We start from the raw sequence: 20,534 nt of genomic DNA on the forward strand, positions 1-20,534 counted from the left end.
AAATATTGAGACAGACTGCCGTGTTCGACTTGTGTTTGAGTACTTATATTTTGAACAGAGTTACGCCAAGTATCTTTTGGACCAGTTCCCATAAATAAATATTCCATTCGAATTTCCATATGTAAATACATTTTTAATATGTTCCTTTCCAAAATAACAAAATTCCACTCAATTCACAGCTTCGATAACAGCATTGGATCTGTTAAAATCTACATTATTGAGTGCAATTAAAATCTGGCAACGCCAAACAACCCGCCACTTTTCCTCTCTTTCTCTCTTGTACTCACAATGTTTGGCTTCCGCACCCATACACTTGCCCGTGAGTAAGAGAGGCAGCGCAACAAGTTAACAGACAAGGCTACGCAGCAGTGAGCGGAAAAGAGAATAAGAGAGATTCGAGTGCATTTGCGCAACTGCAACGGGATCCAAGTGAACATTAAGTGTGTGTGGTGAGAGGAGATGTGTAGCAGTAGGGGTAACATCAACAGAATTCACTCCTCCAGAAAGACTTAACCGATGGTGTACAATTATAAGTTAACTGTAGGCAATGAAAGAGGCAATTCCGCATGCAAGATTTTGGCAAAGTTCTCTTCAGCCAAGAAGTGGAAGCGAGCATTAGCAGCAGCTCGCTCTCTCGCGCTCTTTGCATAGACGATCTTGAAACAAAACACACGCAGTCGAAAACTTGCATTACTCTCTCAAACACGTACACACACACGCTTCTCCCTCGCTCTCTTTTCATTGCCTTCTGAGGAAGGCAGGCAGGCAGCGCAGTCAACATGCTGGCGCAGGCGACAGTCTCACTCATGTAAAATAAACCCCGCAACGAAGCGGCACTTTGTATACCCTTTAAGTTAGACAGCCATGTCTAATATTTGCAGTTCGACCTTAACTGCCTGATTCCAACGTTGAATCTGCTTCAATAGTTATTAAATGAGCTTCCAAATTAAATGAAAATTAAACGATTATGCCGAGTCGTCTAATCATGCTTATCAGGAAAAGATGTATATAACAGCCTCGAAAACGTCTGTTCAATTGTAAATACCCTCTTCAAGGAAATAGAAAACACGAGTGAATTTTGGACAGAAACTCACTCATGTTAAAATAAAAGATACAGTGAATATTACTAGTTGTACATGAGCGCATTGCTCAATTCCGCGTGAGCAGGCATTCAATCGAACAGCGCGAGCGCGTAGCTCATCGAAATCGAAATCGAAGAAGGCAAATACAGAGTGGGAAAGAGAGAGAGTGGCACCCCCCTTTTTAACCCACCGCTTCTTTTTTTTGTTTTGTAATAAATAGCGCTGTACAAAGCGACCACGCTACCAAACGGAAAGAATCCGCGCTGTGAGCAGAGCAACAACGTAGGTCGGTACCCCCCTCACCTCCCTCAATTTACCTTCATCATCGCAAGGGAGAATCGAATCGTATCGAACCGAACCCCCGAACCGTCGACCGGTAACGTGAACGAGAAGAAGAATCGGTAGAAACAGCTGGAATAAAACCAGAAACTAGCAAAGCCAAGCAAAACAAAAACAGAATTAGCACCAAGCCCAAAAACAAGAGAGAACGAATACGTTTCTCCCACCGTAACGCCGCGATTTTCCCTCTGGAAAAATATAACACAGTTATAATATGTACATTTAAATAAGTATATTATAATTTCAATGTGATAAGAAAAATTCTGAAAAAGCTGCATTAAAAGCAAACCGATCAAAAATTCAACGACAAAATAAATATGAACTCCGTACACGAAAAAAAACGTGTAGGGTAATTTGATTAACGAAACTGTATGGCAAAAAAGAAACGAGTTGCAACAAATTATATTCGTTTTATTTTTTTTGAGTGTGTTACAAATTAAAAACTGAACAAAAAGTCGAAAAAAAAATCACAACAAATGGAAAAATATAATTAAAGCAGATGCCAACAAAGAGCGAAACAAGAAACAACGTAAAAAGAAAATATCCATAAATCTATATATACCATACATTATATATGTAGATAGACGGAGAGTGGCGAGGAGAACCCGGAGAACGGAACGGAACGGACAGAACACCTTAAAGCCAAAAAAACCAAAGCAACAAAAGCGAACGAAGGAAGGCACAAAAGAGCGAACCAGAAGACTCGAGAGGGAGAAGGAACACAACAAAGAACACAAAACAGAAGCAAAATAAAATAGAGCTGAAAAAGTTAGAGGAGGAGGAGAAAATGACAACGAAACAACCAAGAAAAGTTGCCCCCGATGGCGGCTGGGGTTGGGTTGCCTGTTTTGGCGTTAGTTTGGTCAACGTAAGTCCTACCTTAACATAAATTTTTTCATGCATATGAACATGTATAATTCTGCCATCCAACGTATCCATTCATTCCAAGCATTCCAACTAATTAGCTAATAAGAGAAATGCAAAGAAAACCAATCACTCCGCCGCTTTAAAACGCTTTCATCCTGCATGCTGCATTCTTTACTCCTCCTTTTTATTTCTGATGTACTAATGATTTTGCACTTAGGATAGGTTAGTTACCAAGTTTCCCCTGCCCCCTCAACCCTTTCACTTTCCCTCTGTGCCAGTGTAGTTATTTAGTATATGACTTGTCCCTTGATAAGATTCCAATGAAATATGACAAAATTAAATATGTTTCTATCTAAAATGTTTACACGACGCGAGCTATGGGGTAATCTGTAATAAATATTATGCCTATTAAATATGACAGATGCATTCGAATACATACAAATGTACATGGAATCAAATCATAAATACAGAAGATAATCTATTGTGTTAATGGGGTTTTACTGGGTTAATTATTTACAATCTATCATTTAATATCTCCATAAAGATACTATTTAAGTAAAATGTACAGAAAGAACCCAATCTCTTAATTCCATATACATACGTACATATGTATGTATGTATGAGAAACCATCAATCCTGTGTGCATATTTATGTATTTATGTATGTACATACACGCATATCTACCTGACTGGTCTCTACCCTGGTTCTGCTCTGTGGTGCAACTTGCCTTTTCCTTTCCTTTATGTCCCTCCGTGTAGCTGCCTTTCTACACCCCTGCTTGATACAACAGCCTAAAAACAGCTGCTTGTTTAAAATAAGGTGTCTGAATGAGGAACAGGGAGAGACAGGAGCTGGATGGGACAAGCAAAATTAAAAAAAGGAGACTCCGACCCGATCATGGCCGCTGAGTATGTTCGTTACGGGGTCTCCTCTGGGGTTCTACAATACTATGCATTGTCGCGCGGCATTGCTGTCGGCCACGCATCAGACGCGTGATATCGAAAATGCGTCTCAAGTGTTGTATACTCTTTTTGCATTGAGTATTTTCCTTCGTGCATCGCAAAAAATTACTTTTGATCCCAAAAACTATATGTACATTTCTACAGGTTTTGGGTGCATTTTATGTAGAGCCCACCATCGATCAAGCCTTTCATTTTAAAAAAGTATTCATATGAAAGGGAACACGAAATTCGGCTAAGTTTCTTCTAAATTGTTTTTGCAGATTTTGTATTTTTTTTGTCGTTGTTTGTACAGACATACATAGGCCTACATACATATGTACATATGTATATACTCGTAAAACTCAATCTGAAGAGAGCAACAGAAAATACATTTTCATTGGTGTTAGTGTCGGGGTCAGCGGGGACAAATTCCAAATTATTATAACAAATTAGATCACACTTCGAATGTTAAGATAACAATTAGGCAGATCGATTACTCATTTATTACGCGTATTTAAAGCTATTCAAATATCGTAGTATCCCCTCTAGAAATAAAGGCCAAACCCTATGTAAAGACAGAGATAATGAATGAATTAATTAATGCATGTACGAAATAATGTGAAATACACTAGTAAAAAAGTAACAACTCCGCCATCAGAAAAGAAAAGAAACAACTTAACAGCTGGGACACTCAAAGGAAATTATTAACTAAACAATTGTCGTCCGATTTATTTATCAAAGAACAATTTGCCATCTCAAGTAGGGAATAATTACTATAGTTTTCTCTGTATCCAAAAACGGAAGACATTAAAATTTTACATACGTTAATGGACACATATAAAACTACAAGCATTTACAAAATATTCGCCACTAAAGAATTATTTCACGATTGCTTTAATTTATTTGAACTTAACATTGTTTTTACTGGTGCTTATAATTGCACAACTGTTGGAATTGTCCAACTGTACACCGAGGTTCCCCAGTCCGGTCTATTTTTCAAAGAAGAATATTCGCTCATGGAAGGGATATCTAATGGATAGTTTAGTGGCAAATAAATGGGATGATTTGCAACCGGTCCAGATTTTAAAAATAAACAGGTCCGAGCTGGAAACCAGGCCAACTATAACCCAGATTTTCGATTGAGTGGATAAGAGTTCCAGCTCCGACGGTCCTCACTAAGTCCTGGAGTAATTTTGGCACTGCGAGGGGTGCAGTCTGAACTAAGTCAACGATCCTTGTTTATTATAAGCAAATATTATTGAACGGAGAGTCCCCAACAAACTAAGTATCCCACGGATGAATTTGTGGCTAAGGATTTTCCCTATACCGCGTAAATTATAATATTAGAATTATACATAAATTCCTGCGTATGGTGAAAACGGTGATATTTTTAATCATACATCGAATCCGGGAACCATGAAATGTATAGTTTGAAATAAATGCATAGGGAGTCACAGAATGGCATAAATATAGATTTCAGAACCAATATCCTCATAGTTTTAGAAGACAGAAATCTTAAATCTGTGTGAATCGTAAAATTTAATGTGTTTTCCCATACCCCCTTGATCATTATCGGCAATGCTCCTCCACCAGAACTTGCATGTTTGGATTAGAGTCGGGGTTAGATCGCTGCCTGATATCAGCTGATAGGCTGCCGATCAGTCGATTATGTGAGCAGCAAACGGTTAACGATTGGGTTGGGTTAACGTTAACGTAGCAGCAGCTCGAACTAATCGCAGCTCGGAACTTTTGTTTGTTTTCGCTGCGTTGACAAAACATCCAAGAGCACAATCTACTATCTTTGAGCAGCGGGCCACAACGTTTAATCGCTTTTAAATCATTTACGAGGCAAATTGGCACTTGAACCCTATACAACACGAAATCCAATAACGAACAATATGCACACGAACACACACAACACGGTAAAGCACCACCAAACGCTTAACCATCTAGGACAGAACCGCGTTGCCAGGGGGTGGACATACATATTTCTAAAATTTGATTAATAAGCGAGCATTACAAGAGCGAACATTATCGTAAACATTAAACAGGTATTATGTGTGGATAAGAATGGCGGCAAGTTGTACATGTTTTCGGTCACGTCTGGTATTTAAAAGAAGCACACGTGATCTCAAAACTTAAACAGCCTTAAACCATTACAATGAATGCACTATATAACGAGAAGGGACGTGTGAGGCGCTTCTTACACGTCACAACTTTTATACCCAGTACTCAGTAGGACATCTGTACCTAGTGTTTGTTTTTTTTTAAATTTTACATTTTTTCTACATATGTCATCTATGTACATCTACATCACTTCTCACGCACAAACACAATATACCCTATTTACTCTTGGAGTACCGGGTATAATAAAGCAATGATCACGTCAGGTCATCAGAGCCAGATGATATTAAAATTATACATGAGGGATCTGTAAAGTGAACAACAATGAACCATTTGCAAAAATTGTTAAATGATGTAGCAAGGAACGGTACGTCCATCGGCTATTCCAGATGTAAGATATTAAGCCACTTAACTTAAATACTCGATGCGCGTACCAAGCTCCTCACGGATGTTTTAGTTGTTATGACATGACCTGGATTGCAGTTCGAAATAATATTAAAAGGAAACATATCGAAGCTGGAACCCGGGCCATTCGTTGAGGGTTTACCCTTGAGCACATCCATGAGCGAACCACCAAGTCCTGGAGTATTTGTGACCTTGAACGGAGAAGGTTCGCTCTGAATCATTAGTAAATATCTCACTGATGACATTATGGCTTATGTTTGTCCACATACCTCATTGACTTATGAAAATAAAAATATACATAAATCAATGGGTGTGTGAAAAACCATAAACCCATGAAAAATATTCAACGATTTAGTTGATTCTATATTTGAAACATTATAATCCTGGCTTCGATATAGCTTTAGATTTATGATTCGAATGTATATTTAATATGTCACTTGCTAATGAAGTAGAATAGGTTTTAGTTATCGCAAGATATGACTATGCTTATATTATAGGGGGGAAAAAGTGTGGGCAATTCGGATGGAAACGCAAAAGTCGAGATATGGTCAATATTTTTTGTGCGGGTTCGAGCGCCTTATCTGCTGTGGAAATAAGACAATGAAATCCGCCCGTCGTCTGCATGTCTGCAAGGCCTGGGGAAAAGATAAAGCTAAAGAGCAAACTGGCAACACATTTTCGTATATGGCAACAGAGGATCCCCACCCGCAAAAAAGTCCCAAAGCCTTTGCGAGGCACGTGATCAAACAAAATATCTGATAGCAAATATTGTGTGTATATGTAGATAGCAAATATTGTATATGTAGACATGTAAATATATACAATAGATACAGATGCACGTCGTATGTGCTTATGTTTGTATAATTTGGTATTCGATTCGCTTGGAGGTCGTCGACACAGACAGCTCATGGAGCATATAGCCCGATTAAGCCATAATTATTTGTACCATTGTTGACCATAAATATAGGGGCGGCTATAAAAAGCAAACAATTCGATAAGATTTTGATTGCAATGCCATGAAAATTATAATTACAACTAAGATGAAATTTTGTTAAAGAGTTCTAAATTTACCAAATGATCTATGGACCTTCAAATACAGACAGACCTCCGACGCAATCTGTCAAATCTGTCAACAAAATCAATCATTTCCCTGTTTTCATTACCAATTTCATTCAATTGAATTCTTCGCTCCAGCGACTCGAACAGAAGCTTTCCTGTCCTTCTCTGTCTGTCTGTCAATCGTTGAGTCAAAACCAGAGACAAAGAAAGAATTGCATAACAAATCATCAGATAACACAGTAGCAGCGCTATCGGTCGATGTGGAAACTAAAGAAGGTGCAAGTCCATGACCCCCCATGGAAAAGGTTTTCATATTTGCTGATATTTTATTTTATTTATTTCCCAAGTTCCGTTAGATTGCAGATTTCAAACTGTATTTAATATACTTTGGATGGTATACCCTCGAAGAATCGAAGAAAATCAAATATAAACACGACATGACTAAACAAAAAATTGATAAAAGTTAAGCGAAACGCAACTTGAACGAAAAAGGAATCAAAAATATTTTGAGTGGACTTTGTACGGAACGAGACTTTTGCCTAACTGTCTGTTTGTCTTTCGTGTCTTGCTATCTGCTTCGATCTCTCTTTTCTTTCCTGTGTCTATCTGCGGTACAACAAATTCAGGGATATATATACATATTTATATATGAATGTGTATGTCTATGTGTCTTGATTTTACATTTGTGTTCAGTGTCAACACAGTATTGAATCGCAAGTAAATGGTTCTCTGTGCATGCTATTACATATATAGATATGTGGATACCTCTGCGGAATGTGCAGAACTGTTTGTTTATTGAGCAATTCTCTCTAACAGCGTAGCTTATCAGTTGATGGTAAGTTGACATAAGATAGATCTTAAGTTTACGCGTTCTCTCTATTCCAGTGGGGACTAGCAGTTAATCAGCAGTTAACTACTAACTCTCTGCTCTCTCCCGGTGTGACTTTGAATAGCTAGGGTATCCCAAAGTCTCCCATTGTCCCCCAACAGTCTTTGTTTTCGTTTTTCTATTTGAAGATTTGCTGCCACCAATTCCACCTTCTCAACTGTTGACGTTGTGCCAATTTACTAAATACACAAACAGAAAGTAAATTATACTACATATTGTACAAGAGAGTCGTCATTGATTTGCCTTTTCTGTTTTTTGCTATCATTATCAGCTGCACGATTAGCACTCTTTTTTCTGATTCGGGTCTAGAGTCTAGACAATCAAAACGATTGATACCCACCACCCTCCACCCTCAAATGGCGAGGCGACAATGAACCAAAGACAAGAACGTAGCAATTAAGCTTTAACATTTAGCACATTGTCTTTGTTGATAATTAGAATACATGGATTTTGTGATGAGGAAAGCACTCAGGGACAGTCAGAGACAGACAGAGAGAGAGAGAGAGAGAGAGCAGTGTCCGTGTAAAGCAGGCACCCAACGACAGAGTGAACGCTCGAGTGAATGACTAAACAATCGAGTGGATAACAAAACGAATGAATGACCAACTGACTGACTGATCGACCATTTAGCATTCATCAGACGCATGCTCACTCAAGTTTTGACTGGACTTGACTCGACTTGACGACGTCATAAAAAACCACCCGGCATGCTTTTGCAGGCGAACAATCTATATCGGCGCATATGTACATATGTATTGGGTTCCCATACAAATATTATATACCACATTGTACATACAAACATATATTTGATGCGACATTAGTGTCATCGTCACCGCACACCAAATTCAGTTCAGGGAATGCTGGAAAATTCCCATTTCGTTTGAGAGGTCAAAAAGATTGCCCCAAAAGGAATCCCAAATTATATTCAAAAATGTTTCAATGATGCAATTCCAAACTGCCTGTTTGGGGGCCTGCTTGTGGGCATAGCTTGTGAATATTCATTTGCCAAGACAAAATTTGATCTTGCACAAAAAAGAAATATGAGAGAAAGATATTGTGTCGAGGAAACTGCAGTTAGTAACAATTATTTAACCCGAAATGAATACAAAGTTGTTTGTTTTTGTTTTAAATTTCAATAAATTTTGGAATATTTTGTGCCCTAACCTACGCCCCACCCCTTTCCCTCCACATCTTTCGCACAATCAATTTCCATGAGCTCCAAAATGTTCTGGGTAAATTTAGTGACGTGTTTCTTTGAACCATTGTCATCGTCTGTCTGTCGGTTCCGTCTGTCTGTGTGTGTGGGTTGCGGCCGCCTCTGTTTTCGATTTTTGTTATTTATTTATTTATTTATTTATTTTTTGCAATTTAGAGCTAATTTCTTTGACAAATTCCGAGTGTCAGGCGCGAGAAAAACAATAAATAGAATGAAATAGAGCACGAAATAGAAACAGAACCAGAAACAAAAACAGGAACGAATACGAAAGACGAACACCCGCTCGACGAGTGATGTGTGATCTCCCCATCCAATCTGATCCCATCCGATCGATGGTCGAAAGTCATGCAAACAAGATCTTAAACATGAGAGCAAACACACTTCCCCCAGGCATTCGCAGTTGAATGCTAAAACCAAGCGATCGATCCAATCGATATAGGAAGTGTGCGGCGTGTGCTATGGGTGTTAATGAAATTTTGACAACTGCTAAAATGGGATCAAAGTGCCAACGCGAGATGGAAATGGTAATGCTAATGCCCAAAAGCCACCATCAATGCATCAAAAATGAGACATGTATTTGCTTAAGTATTCCAGCAGCAATTCCCGATCCCACAGAAAACTAAATGGAGGTAAATACTAAGTGCCTAGGACACCACAAGCTTCATTTGTTTCTTTTTTACGAGTCGGAGAAAACGTTCTTGCGCATCAAGTGATCAAAGCCCGCAAGTTGCACAAGTCAGATACAAGATACCAGATATGTACAACATGCAAAATGGAAGGGGAAATTAATGAATAAAAAAGGCAGGCCGGCCAGCCAGGCGGCTTCAACAAGCGTTGCAACAACGAGTTCCAATCAATGTCAATAGTCAAATGCACATGTGACGGACTTGACTCGACTCGACTCGACATCTTCCTTCCCTCTAGCTATCTCGTATCTCTGCCTCTTCCTCTCCTCTGCTCTCTCTGACTAACTGCAGTTCAGGTTTGTCAAGCAGCTGATGCTTTGATCGCTTGCTGGCAGGCAATCACGTGACTCTGTGGCAAGTGGCAGACAGACAGACAATGGGGTACCCAGAGGGAAACCCGTTTGCAGCAAGAGCGAAACAAAAAACAGCTGCTTTTTGCTGCTATATCTTTCAGGGTGACGATGCTCTGCTGCAGTAGTTGTCGATGCATCCGATGAATCCTTAATTGATTCTCTATATACCTAGATTCGATTTCTGTGGAATTATCTTTGCCAAATGATTTCAGATTTCCAAACTTGCGCTCTGCATTTCCATTTCCAATTCCCATAGCTGTGCAACAGCATCGTGTGATCCCTCTGATTGCCAGCGATCATGTGCTAGCGCCAACATACCAGCAATCCCGTTCCATTTCGTGCCATATTGTATGTACATACATGTGTGTATCTCCGCCCCCATCCGCCCCTTGATATCCGCTATATAAAATATCGGATCGGTTTAGTTCATTTCTGAATCGAATTTCGAGTTCAGCTCTGTACACAGCCTTTTGTTTTTGTGTCATTGTTTCTGGGTTTTTTCTGCTTTTTTTCTGTGGTTTTTGTTTTAATTGAAATTGAAATGTTTGGCGTTCAAGTTCCCCCCTGTTCATTGCGTTTCAGTTGAGTCGCTGTTCGATACGATACAGATTCGAGTCTCGAGTCTCGAGTTGAGTTGAGTTCACAGTGGCGGTAGTGAAAATGTAATTCACAGTTTAATTGCTTCAATTGCCGCGAGACCCAGAGAGCAACAATTTCAATTTCGAACGCATTTATATGTATCGTACATTTTTTGTTATTGTTGTTGTACTATTATGTACTTTTTTGTGTGCGCCTGTCTCTTTTAATGAACGCAAATTAATATTCAACAACTTATGAATAATAATACTTAAAGTTGAAGGCACTCTCGGTGCTCTCGTGAAATGTAAGAACCCGCAGCTACATTTTGTGTATGCAAATATATTGGAAATTCACCTTTTAAATAATATTTAATGTGGCCTGAGCCGCCACTTCTGCTGTGTCTGGTTAGTCCGATCGAAGCAGAACAGAGACAACAGCAGGAGAACTGCATTGAAGTATGAAAGGATGATGGGTGGGTTGGGTCCCCCCCCCCCCCCCCCCCCCCCCCCCCCCCANTGTTGGGAGGGGGGGGGGGGGGGCCCCCCCCCCCCCCCCCTCCCAACACTCCACAGAGAGAAGCGTCCAGTCCATCTGTGCTACTGTGTGTGTGTGTGTGTGAGTGTGTCCTTCCTCTCTTCTCTCACTGCCGCTCTCTGTTACTGTTCAACAGTAGATAATCAAGAAATTGCCTTAAATGTTCGAATTGAGGGCGCCTCTTCGAGGGAAACTGTAAAACAAGAATTCATTTTCATGACTAGCATAATTGGAAGTTATTTTGTGACCAAAGCTGATTGAAACATGCACAATGCAACATCGACCAATGCACCACACAGCAGAAGGCGACATGCAGCACCAACATGGTAATACCTTCAAAGGCCACCTTTTTAATTGAGACAAATTTGTGCAGCAAAGTCAAAATAGCTTTTGGGCTAATCATTTTCATTTATGAAGAGTTATTGAAAAAATATAATTACATATTGCGTAGGTTCCGCAAGCAACAAACAAAAGATTTCAAAGACAGCAACAGAGGGGAAAAAGTTACCTTCAATTTAGGGCATTCGCTTAATTCTGACACAAGGAAGATTATTCTGGAATTTGAGACAGTTCTCAGGCAAAACTTGAATTAAAATTGTTCCCAGAAAAGCGGAGGAGTTGAGAATTCATTTCTTTAAACTCAACTTAAACTTTAAACTTTAAAGGTCAGGTCAGGTCACAACTGACATTGTAAAACCGTGGCTTTTGGTTTTCAGGAAATAATTTGAAGTGCCTAAATTCCACTTAGAAATAAATGGTACTCGTATCATTTTCAAGCCAACTATCATTTAATATTCAATTACAATTTCGAGAGATTAAATGCATTTGGAAGATAAATTGCATTCTCAACTTAACGAAACTTCTCTACATTGATGGATGGGATGGGATGGGATGGATGGGTTGATTGCCCTCCAATTACTGGACTTCATTTCGATTGCAGCTCGGAGGCAGGCAATAATAATCCGGAAACAAAACCACACAGGTAATCCTTCTGGAGGTCTTATGCCCAATTATGTGTTGCTTAGACAACGCAGAAAAACGGAATTAAACACAAAAACCCCGCCCCAACCACATCCATCCATTCAAACATTAGGTTGAAGTTTTTGAAGGACAAAAGTTGGTGTGGGTGGGAAGGAAAGGACACACACGCACACACACGCCGAAGTGGACAATGGAAAATGATGAAATATCAAGTTGAAGGCATAAGAAATGCCACGCAAAACGTAATGGGAAATCGATAGGACAGATGGACTTGATTTACGACGAGCGATGGTCAGGGCCCCGCCCCTCTGTCCCAAAAGCAAAGAGCCCCAACGACGGACAGTTGTCGTGGCAGCCGCCAACTAAAAGGTGGAGGCAGCGCCAGGGGGTGACGATGGTCTACAACTAGTGGTGACGTCTATTGACATCGACATCGTCACCGTGGTCAGTAGTCATCATCATACGTATCCATTTCGCCCTCACTGCCCCACTGCGTGCCACTTGTAAGTGACCTACAGCCCACAATGCCACATTCGACAGGGCCTTTGCCACACAGAATGGGTAAGGGAAACCACGTCATGCGATTTGAAAACTGTTAATTGAAAACACGCTAAAAGTACATTTCCTAAAACATCAACAGGCTTTTTGTTTTTAAAATACACAAATAAATATCATCAAAGACACACACACACAGAAACACCAGATACAAAACAGTGGAAACTTTTATCGGAATCGTGATCTTAAAGGTCTCAAAGGCTATTCAACCTTTAACCAGAAAATATCACCAAGCGTTACCTCAAAAAGTAGAGAGATAGTTGTGTTGGGGAAAAATGCATCACGCTTGGGATACCCAAATCGTAATTGAAAGTAAAATATAGAATCTGGATCCAGATACAAATGGAAATTAGAAACTCTAATGCCAACTTGGTGGCATTAACACATCATTGCCACAAATATATAAACACTATACTGCAGTGAATTAAGGATAGTTTTTGATGGATTGATTTTGTCATCTATGTAAGTGTATTCAAAGTCCAAGTGTGGCTTAACATTGAAATTTTGCAAATGCGAAATTGAATTAAACGCCAGCTGCATGACTTCTCAGAAGGGACAGAATCTTGTGTACCCCAGTAATTTCACATTCGTTAGCTTGATATTGATATTGTGCAATTGTGGATTTAATGATAAAATTCATAAACAAACACAGACATGGACTCCCTGAGTGGGGGGCCAGTGGTTTATTTATAAATCTAAATTAAACACGAATTTTTATTGAAATGTCAACAAGGTGCAAGGCTTTCTCGGTATAAAAGAAGAAACGGAATAAGATGGAGGGCTTCTAATTTCCAAGTTACGATTAAATATTTAATTACAGTCTAATACTAAGAACACACGCAATAGCGGAAAATAATTGTAAGGGAACAATTGTAATAAAGTGTGCAATTCAGTTGAGGAATACTCGTGGGGTGGGGGGGGTTTCATATTTCAAAGACTTTGAGAGTGCAAACAAACATTTGTATCAACAGATGTGACTATGAAGAAAAGAACTGTGTACAGATTTTCTGTACATTTATTCCGCTCTCCGTAGCAGCTAAAAACAAATAAAAGATCACCCGATACAGGCGTGATTTTCAAATGATTATATAACTAGATCAGAAACCCATTAGATATATTACGAAACTTTTCCCTTTGGTAATGCCATAGCCATTTCCATAAATCATTAAGGGAGTGCGCTCTCTACCGATTCGATGGACTATTAATAGACTTGCGAAATAACAATGCTAAAAACCTTTTTCCACAAAACGGCGACAACGTGCGCTTGTTAAGTAATATTTTCTATATACCATCATATGTGCTTGTGTCTATGGCTATAACATATGGTGGGGAACGTACACTCAAGTGTCACGTTAATTTCACGCAGTCAGCGGCCAGCCAGCCACCACAGGGCAGCAGCAAACGACAACCACTTGTAAATTAGATTCAAAAATATTGCACGAAAAATGTTTAAAAATAATTTAGCATCTAATTGTGCAAATATCACACAACGTACCTCTAAATAACAATAAATGTATAGGGTATGTGGCATATATATGTATGTACATGTAAATCAATAAGGAGATTTAGAGCACGACAAAAGGTGTTTCCAAAAGCGAGATTTCGGGCTCTTTGGGTGTTTGCCTTTTGCTGTTTTTCGCTAAAAACCCAACAAAAGGCAAGAGAAATAATACAAGTAGATACAATTAACTTTATACTATATATGGGTATATATTCCACGATATATTTATGAATGTGTGGTGGGATGGGATGGGTTGTGTGACTGAAAAGCTAATAAACATTTTTCCAACACACACAAAAAAGGCAATAAGAAACCAAAAATATACACATGCATACATCATATATTTACACATTACAGAAAAGACTGGCGGGCAAATTGCAATTGGAAATGAAAATGAAAATGAAATACATACGTGGGTTTGGTTGGCTTGAGTTAAATGGAAATACAATCTACAGATTGATATTTCCTTTGTTTAAAATAAATTCCTATGCAAAGTGCCCTCAATGGTAGATATTTCACTTGAGATTTTGAAGAGAAAAATATTTCAGAGATTGATGGAATATTAATCCATAAATAAAGATTGATTTGCTTCAAGAGAATGAGCTAAGAGTCTTTAGGGTTTCATTGCTTATTATATGAAAAGTAATAGTACATAAATATTGAAATGGAATTGGAATTAAATGAGATTTATAAACAATAATCCTAAAGATTTTATTTCCCAATAACACTTATCCTCAAAATGTACACAAAACTATGAGCTAAAAGATAAACAGTCTGATATTGAAAATCAAAGTCTAAAGATCCCAAAGCATAAAGATAGCTAAGTGTACGAGGGCTGCTGGGCTACACCCAGGTCACTTCCAGCCCGAATTGGAGCCAATAGCCACGTTTGAATTCGATTAACGATAAAGAAAATTCATCTCAGGAAAGGATGGAAATCTACACATGGATTTTCTACCATATTTGATGTGGAAAATTACAAATACAATCAGAAATATAAGTAAAACTTTCATTGGTGAAGCACCCCCTGCTTGGGTAGCCTTCATTTCATATCTTTTTGGATAGAGACACGAAAGAAAATCAATTCCATGTTTTTAATAACTATCATTTTTTTTTTTTTTTTTTTTTTTTTTTTTTTTTTTTTTTTTTTTTTTTTGTCTGGACGTTGATATGCAATGACTGCACCATCATAATGGCATTTCATTTTCCTGGATAGTATTTTTAATACAAATAAACCCATTTTCAGCCACCAAAGCTAGTTGTTTAATGGCTAGGCCAGGAACTTAAATAGCAGCCTACGTTATTGTGCCACAAAATGTATCCCTTAATATCATGGGTGGGGAAATCAAAAACCAATTTACGATCTCTAAGTCGTAAAAATCATATAGACTCAATCACAAAAAAAAAAAACCTAGATATACACAACACATTGGGGCACACAGAAAGGTATTTGAAGCACTTGTCGAGCGCGTGCTGCTGCTGCTGGGGTGCCAGCCAGTTGTTTTCTGATAACTCAATTATCAAGCAATTACCGAATGAAACGAGAGAGCTCCATATACACACATACATACATACAAATGTACACCCGGGTACACTCTATAAAAAGTAGAGGACTCTCAGAACGAAAAAGCACACAATCAATAGCACAAATTATCGCAAAAGCGAATACAAAACACTCTCAAGAAACCCCCCATCAATCCTAGAGACACAAACAAAAAAAAAAAACATTTTAAAGAGCAACAAATCTATTCAATCGGGCATTTAGTGCCAGCTCTTTGTAGTACAAATGTGGAGGAGTGACCAGTCAACGTATTAAAAATGTAAATTATTGAAGGAAAAGCGGCTCTAGGAAATGAGGGCTCCCCCATTTACTTAGCAGCCAATCATCATTATAATAATTTGAGCTAAAGCGCAATCTTGTGGCGTGCACATGAGGAAAAGGAAATACTTGGGTAGGACAGACAGGGAAAATGTTTCGAAAAATAGGAAGTAAATGGTTTAAAACAATTTAAATAAATATATAATACATCAAAGATTAATTAATTGATTGATTAGTGATTATAGAAATATTTCAACATATGTATGTACTTTTAAAAGTATACTTATGAAGGATAATGTACCCGCGATGTACAATGTTACAAGTCAACAAAAAAACACACACACACAAAAAAGTTAAAGCTATCTGTAATATACTCATGGCAATCCTATTGGCCTAACCATGGAATTCCCTCAAATACACCATTAATCATACGATTATAATCATTAAAATGTACATTTTCTTATCAAAGATAACTCATGGAAATGTAAATAAATTGCAAAGCAAACATTTAAATACATTTTTGTTGAAAAAAGGGAATGGCATACGGCACATCAAGCCAATGAAATATCATAGCATTCCACCATTACCGTTGTATTAAAAATACCAAAAATTTGTTTGGCAACCACAATCGGACATTGATATGATATGGCGACTGTGAACCAGGGAGCTTTCCATCAATCAAGCTGATGGCAGATTGTTGGATCCATCAATGGAGCGTGTGTCCGTCCGTGCCCTGATAATGATTGCCTGCCCTTGCACCATTCAGCTGATGGCCAAATGCCGGATTGCACAATCGATAAGGGTATATAATGGCATGAAGTGCATTCATGATAGGCCACACTTAGGCTCTCATACACTCCTCCCTCCCTCTCTCACTTTCGTACTCACTCACCCGCAGGTCTCACAGATCTCAGCCCTCTTCCTGTCCTCTCAGAGTTCCATTGATAAGGTTTTGCGATTATCCATGCAATGACGTTGAATGTTGGCTGGTTGATTATTCCTCTTGGCTTTCCTCTTCTCTCTCCAAGTATTTTTGGTGTTTGCTGATAATTATTATAGCGTCCTCTCTTTTCTGCCGCTCTCTCCATGGGCTGATAAATCACGCGCTGCTTGCAGATTAGCCGTAAACGACAAATTGGCCTACATAAAAATACAAAAATTCAATTAGTAACAAAGTAGAATTTCTATAATTTATGGTGGAATGATGACGATGCTCTCGCTGCTAAATTAGCAACAATTGCAACCATATAAATGGGATTATGATACAATCATTTCCACTGTTTACTTGCAGCTCGCCACACGCTCCATAGAGCCATCGTTTGGTCTGCTTTTTGGCGACACCCTCAAAGATCTCAATGTGGGCACCACTGGGGCGGCTGTGATTATCAGTGCGCTGGACGTCTGCATGAATTTCTCAGGGCTATTTGTCGGCCCACTGCTAAAGGAGTTCTCCTACAGAAAGGTGGCCATTGCCGGCTCCCTGCTATGCGGCCTCGGTCTGGCCCTCACATCCCCCGCCACGAGCATGGCCCACATTCTGAGCACCTACTCGGTGATTAATGGCATTGGTGTGGGCCTCTCCACATCGGCGGCATTTGTTGCATTGAATCATTACTTCAAGCACAAGCGAGGACAGGCGGTGGGTCTATCGATGGCTGGCACAGCCATTGGCATGTTGATCATGCCGCAGCTGGTGAGGATACTGCTGGAGGCTTATGACTTCCAGGGCGCCGTCCTGCTGCTGGCGGGTGTGGCTCTAAATGCCACTGTCGGTTCGGTGCTGCTGCAGCCGGTGAAGTGGCACATGAAGGAGGAGTTCGATGATGAGGAGCTGATGTGCATATCGGCGTTGCCGACACCCCAGCCCCAACTGACAATTGGGGGCGGTGGTCTGGCTGCGTCGGCGGCCTCCCCGCCCGACTTTAAAGTTATCAAAGAAGATGGGACCGAGGAGGATGCTCTTCCAGAGATGAACACCCTGCTGTTCCACAAGCATCATGCCCACCAGCATTCGATGCGCAAAAACTACTCGGAGATGGCCATGAACACAATGAATGGCTCTCGCCTGGGCATTCCCAAGCGTCCCACCTTTCCGCGGATCATGTCCCTGGCAGGTGTGCAGTCGGCGGCCCATGGGGCCGGTGCCGATGGCGCCTATACCTCGCAGGCGGAGATCAATGCCACGCAGCTGCGCTGTCGCAAGGCCTCGGTTACCTCGAACCTCTCCTACATGGACTTCACCGGCTCCATACTGCAAGTGCACCTCAACACCGGCGACGATGAGTTTGAGCAGAATGATCGCGAGCTGCGACGCGTTGGCACCGCCACCGGCAGCATTGTCCTGGGCGGACATCGCGATAGTTTTATCAAAATGAAGCCCACGGAGCTGGACAAGCAGACGGAGGCCGCTGCCGATGAGGAGGCAAAAAAGAATAAACCCAAAAAGCCTGGCTTCTGGCGCCGGTTTGCCGATCTCCTGGACATTGACATGCTCAAGGACAAGATGTTTCTCAATCTCCTGTTCGGTCTGTCCATCTTCTATGTGGCCGAAATGAACTTCAAGATGGTGACGCCCTTCTTTTTTGCCAATCTGGGCTACCAAAAGACCGATGTGGCTTTCTGCCTGTCAATCACAGCCATCACGGATATTGCTGCACGAATTGTGTTGCCACCGATCTTCGATAGGACCACAATCAGGAAGCGTACCATTTTTCTAGTTTCCATCATATTCGTGGCTCTAACACGTTCAAGTAAGTGAAATCCCAGTGATCCAAAGAGGGTTTTCTTTGGCTTCCTTTAATACTAATATATTCCTCTTTCCCCTGGCATTGCTGTAGTTATGGCAGAGCAAACGGACTGGACCCAGCTCATGATTTGGTTATCGATTTGTGGCTTCTTCCGTGGCTCGGCCTTGAGCAATTTCACGCTCACCGTCTCCGAGTATTGTTCGCTGGAGAAGCTGCCATCGGCCTTTGGCTGGCATTTGGTCGGCAAGGCATTGTTTGTGATATCATTTGGGCCACTGATTGGTAAGTGCTCCGTGCACCGTGCACAGTGCACAGTGCTCCCCAATCCTCTATATAGACTTATTAATCCATCTGAATCGTGTCGGTGGTTTCAGGTCTCATTCGTGATGTGACTGACAGCTATCCCATTTGCATACACACCCAGAGCTTTTGCATTATGCTTTGCGCCTTAGCCTGGGGCATTGAGTATTTGGTGGAGTTCCTTAACGCTCGCCGTCGCACTGCAGATGCCGCACAGGTGCCCACGCAGGAGACAGCCGCAGCAGCGCCCGCGCGAACGACGCATGATGTGAAATTGTAAATCGAAGCTAAGCAAGGAGCCACACCAGGAAGGATTCGATATGAGCAACTATATTTATAAGGAAGACAAGGCTCGCTCGCTTGCTGTAGGGACACCTTACACTTTAGAGAGGGGATTCCGTACCCTGAATAACACCCCCCCCCCCCCCCCCCTGTACCCAAAAATGTATTAAAAACGTAGTTAATTTTTTTTTGTTCTTTTGTTTTCCAAATGATTCAGTGGATGATGATTTGTTTTGAATTTCTGCCCCCCCTAGATTTATTTATAATTTCTTGTCTGCCTTCTGATTTCTGTTCTTTCGTTTTTGTCGTTTATTTAGTGAACTTGTATGTGATAGTTCAAAGATAGATTCTAATTTAGCTGATAAGCAACAAAATTACACCATAAATACACACACACACACACATATATACGAGAGTAGAAAGTATCCTGCAACATCCTACATATATGTATGTACATGGTCCGAAGCAAGGGAAATGAGAATCAAAGTAGACAGAATATTGATGGTTTGAAAATGTACCTTAGGGAATGAAAGTAATTAATTGTGTAGAAGTTGTACGAGAAATTACCCACTTAACACTAATCCAAGGACCAATTGTGAGTGTTTTTCCGCCAATTATATATAAATATATACTATGTAGAGAGAATAAATAATTAAACAGATCAACATCGTTTAAATTCTGTAGCCAATCTAAATGCCAGAGTTTAACCCTTATATCGATAAAAACAAAAACAAAACAAAAACGATGGTTCCTTGTGCTTGTAAGATCAATGAGAAACACACACAAAAAAATTATATTTTGATGCAAGAGCCTTATAAATGTGCCCAAAACATATATTATATAGTGGGTATTTTCATGCCCATTTAGATCTAAGTCAGTTTGTGGGCCAAATGCCAACCTGTTTGATATATTTTTGCGAGTCAATTTCCAACCATTTTGAAATGAAAGTTTGACCGAAAATTAAATCCAACAAATCAAGTAGTTCATTTCCTACAGAGAAAAGATCAGGCAACTCCCACAACACACATATGGTGCAGAAACTAATGTTTAACCAACAAACAATAATAATTTGTTTATCACACAAAACTGGCTTCATCAAACAATTCCTAAAACTACACGACAACACCAATGTGGCGCCACCTAGCGACTACATAGTGAAAAATATAAGATGTAAAATAAGAAAGAAATCTTACCACATGGCGGCTACTACATAGAGGTGACAGTTCTAGTGGTTTCAGTGCACGGTTTAAATCAAACAGTTGAACCGTAATTATT

General features: G+C 40.0%; 1 protein-coding gene across 2 annotated transcripts; it reads left to right on the top strand.

Annotated features, from left to right (window-relative positions):
* Positions 1–1,158: 1,158 nt before the first annotated feature.
* Positions 1,159–19,409, top strand: LOC117590234. Of its 2 annotated transcripts, none has more exons than XM_034282704.1 (5): positions 1,159–1,544; positions 2,152–2,289; positions 17,222–18,680; positions 18,768–18,959; positions 19,052–19,409. In XM_034282704.1, the coding sequence occupies exons 2-5, from the start codon at positions 2,209–2,211 to the stop codon at positions 19,255–19,257; spliced, it is 1,938 nt and encodes a 645-aa protein (XP_034138595.1). In that variant the 5' UTR covers positions 1,159–1,544; positions 2,152–2,208; the 3' UTR covers positions 19,258–19,409. The 2 variants fall into 2 exon arrangements, with proteins under 2 accessions (XP_034138595.1, XP_034138596.1); XM_034282705.1 differs by having other exon boundaries at positions 1,159–1,368; positions 2,002–2,289.
* Positions 19,410–20,534: the final 1,125 nt, after the last annotated feature.

The sequence above is a fragment of the Drosophila guanche genome, unplaced genomic scaffold (genome assembly GCF_900245975.1).
Source record: "Drosophila guanche unplaced genomic scaffold, DGUA_6, whole genome shotgun sequence".
In the NCBI taxonomy this organism is placed as follows: Eukaryota; Metazoa; Arthropoda; class Insecta; order Diptera; family Drosophilidae; genus Drosophila; species Drosophila guanche.

What these genes read in the sequence shown, in the direction of transcription:
- LOC117590234 (XM_034282704.1), top strand. Translation starts at nt 2,209, where the DNA reads ATGACAACGAAACAACCAAGAAAAGTTGCCCCCGATGGCGGCTGGGGT. An exon ending in CGTGGCTCTAACACGTTCAA is followed by an intron (nt 18,681 to 18,767) that starts GTAAGTGAAATC and finishes GCATTGCTGTAG; the next exon opens with TTATGGCAGAGCAAACGGAC. An exon ending in ATCATTTGGGCCACTGATTG is followed by an intron (nt 18,960 to 19,051) that starts GTAAGTGCTCCG and finishes CGGTGGTTTCAG; the next exon opens with GTCTCATTCGTGATGTGACT.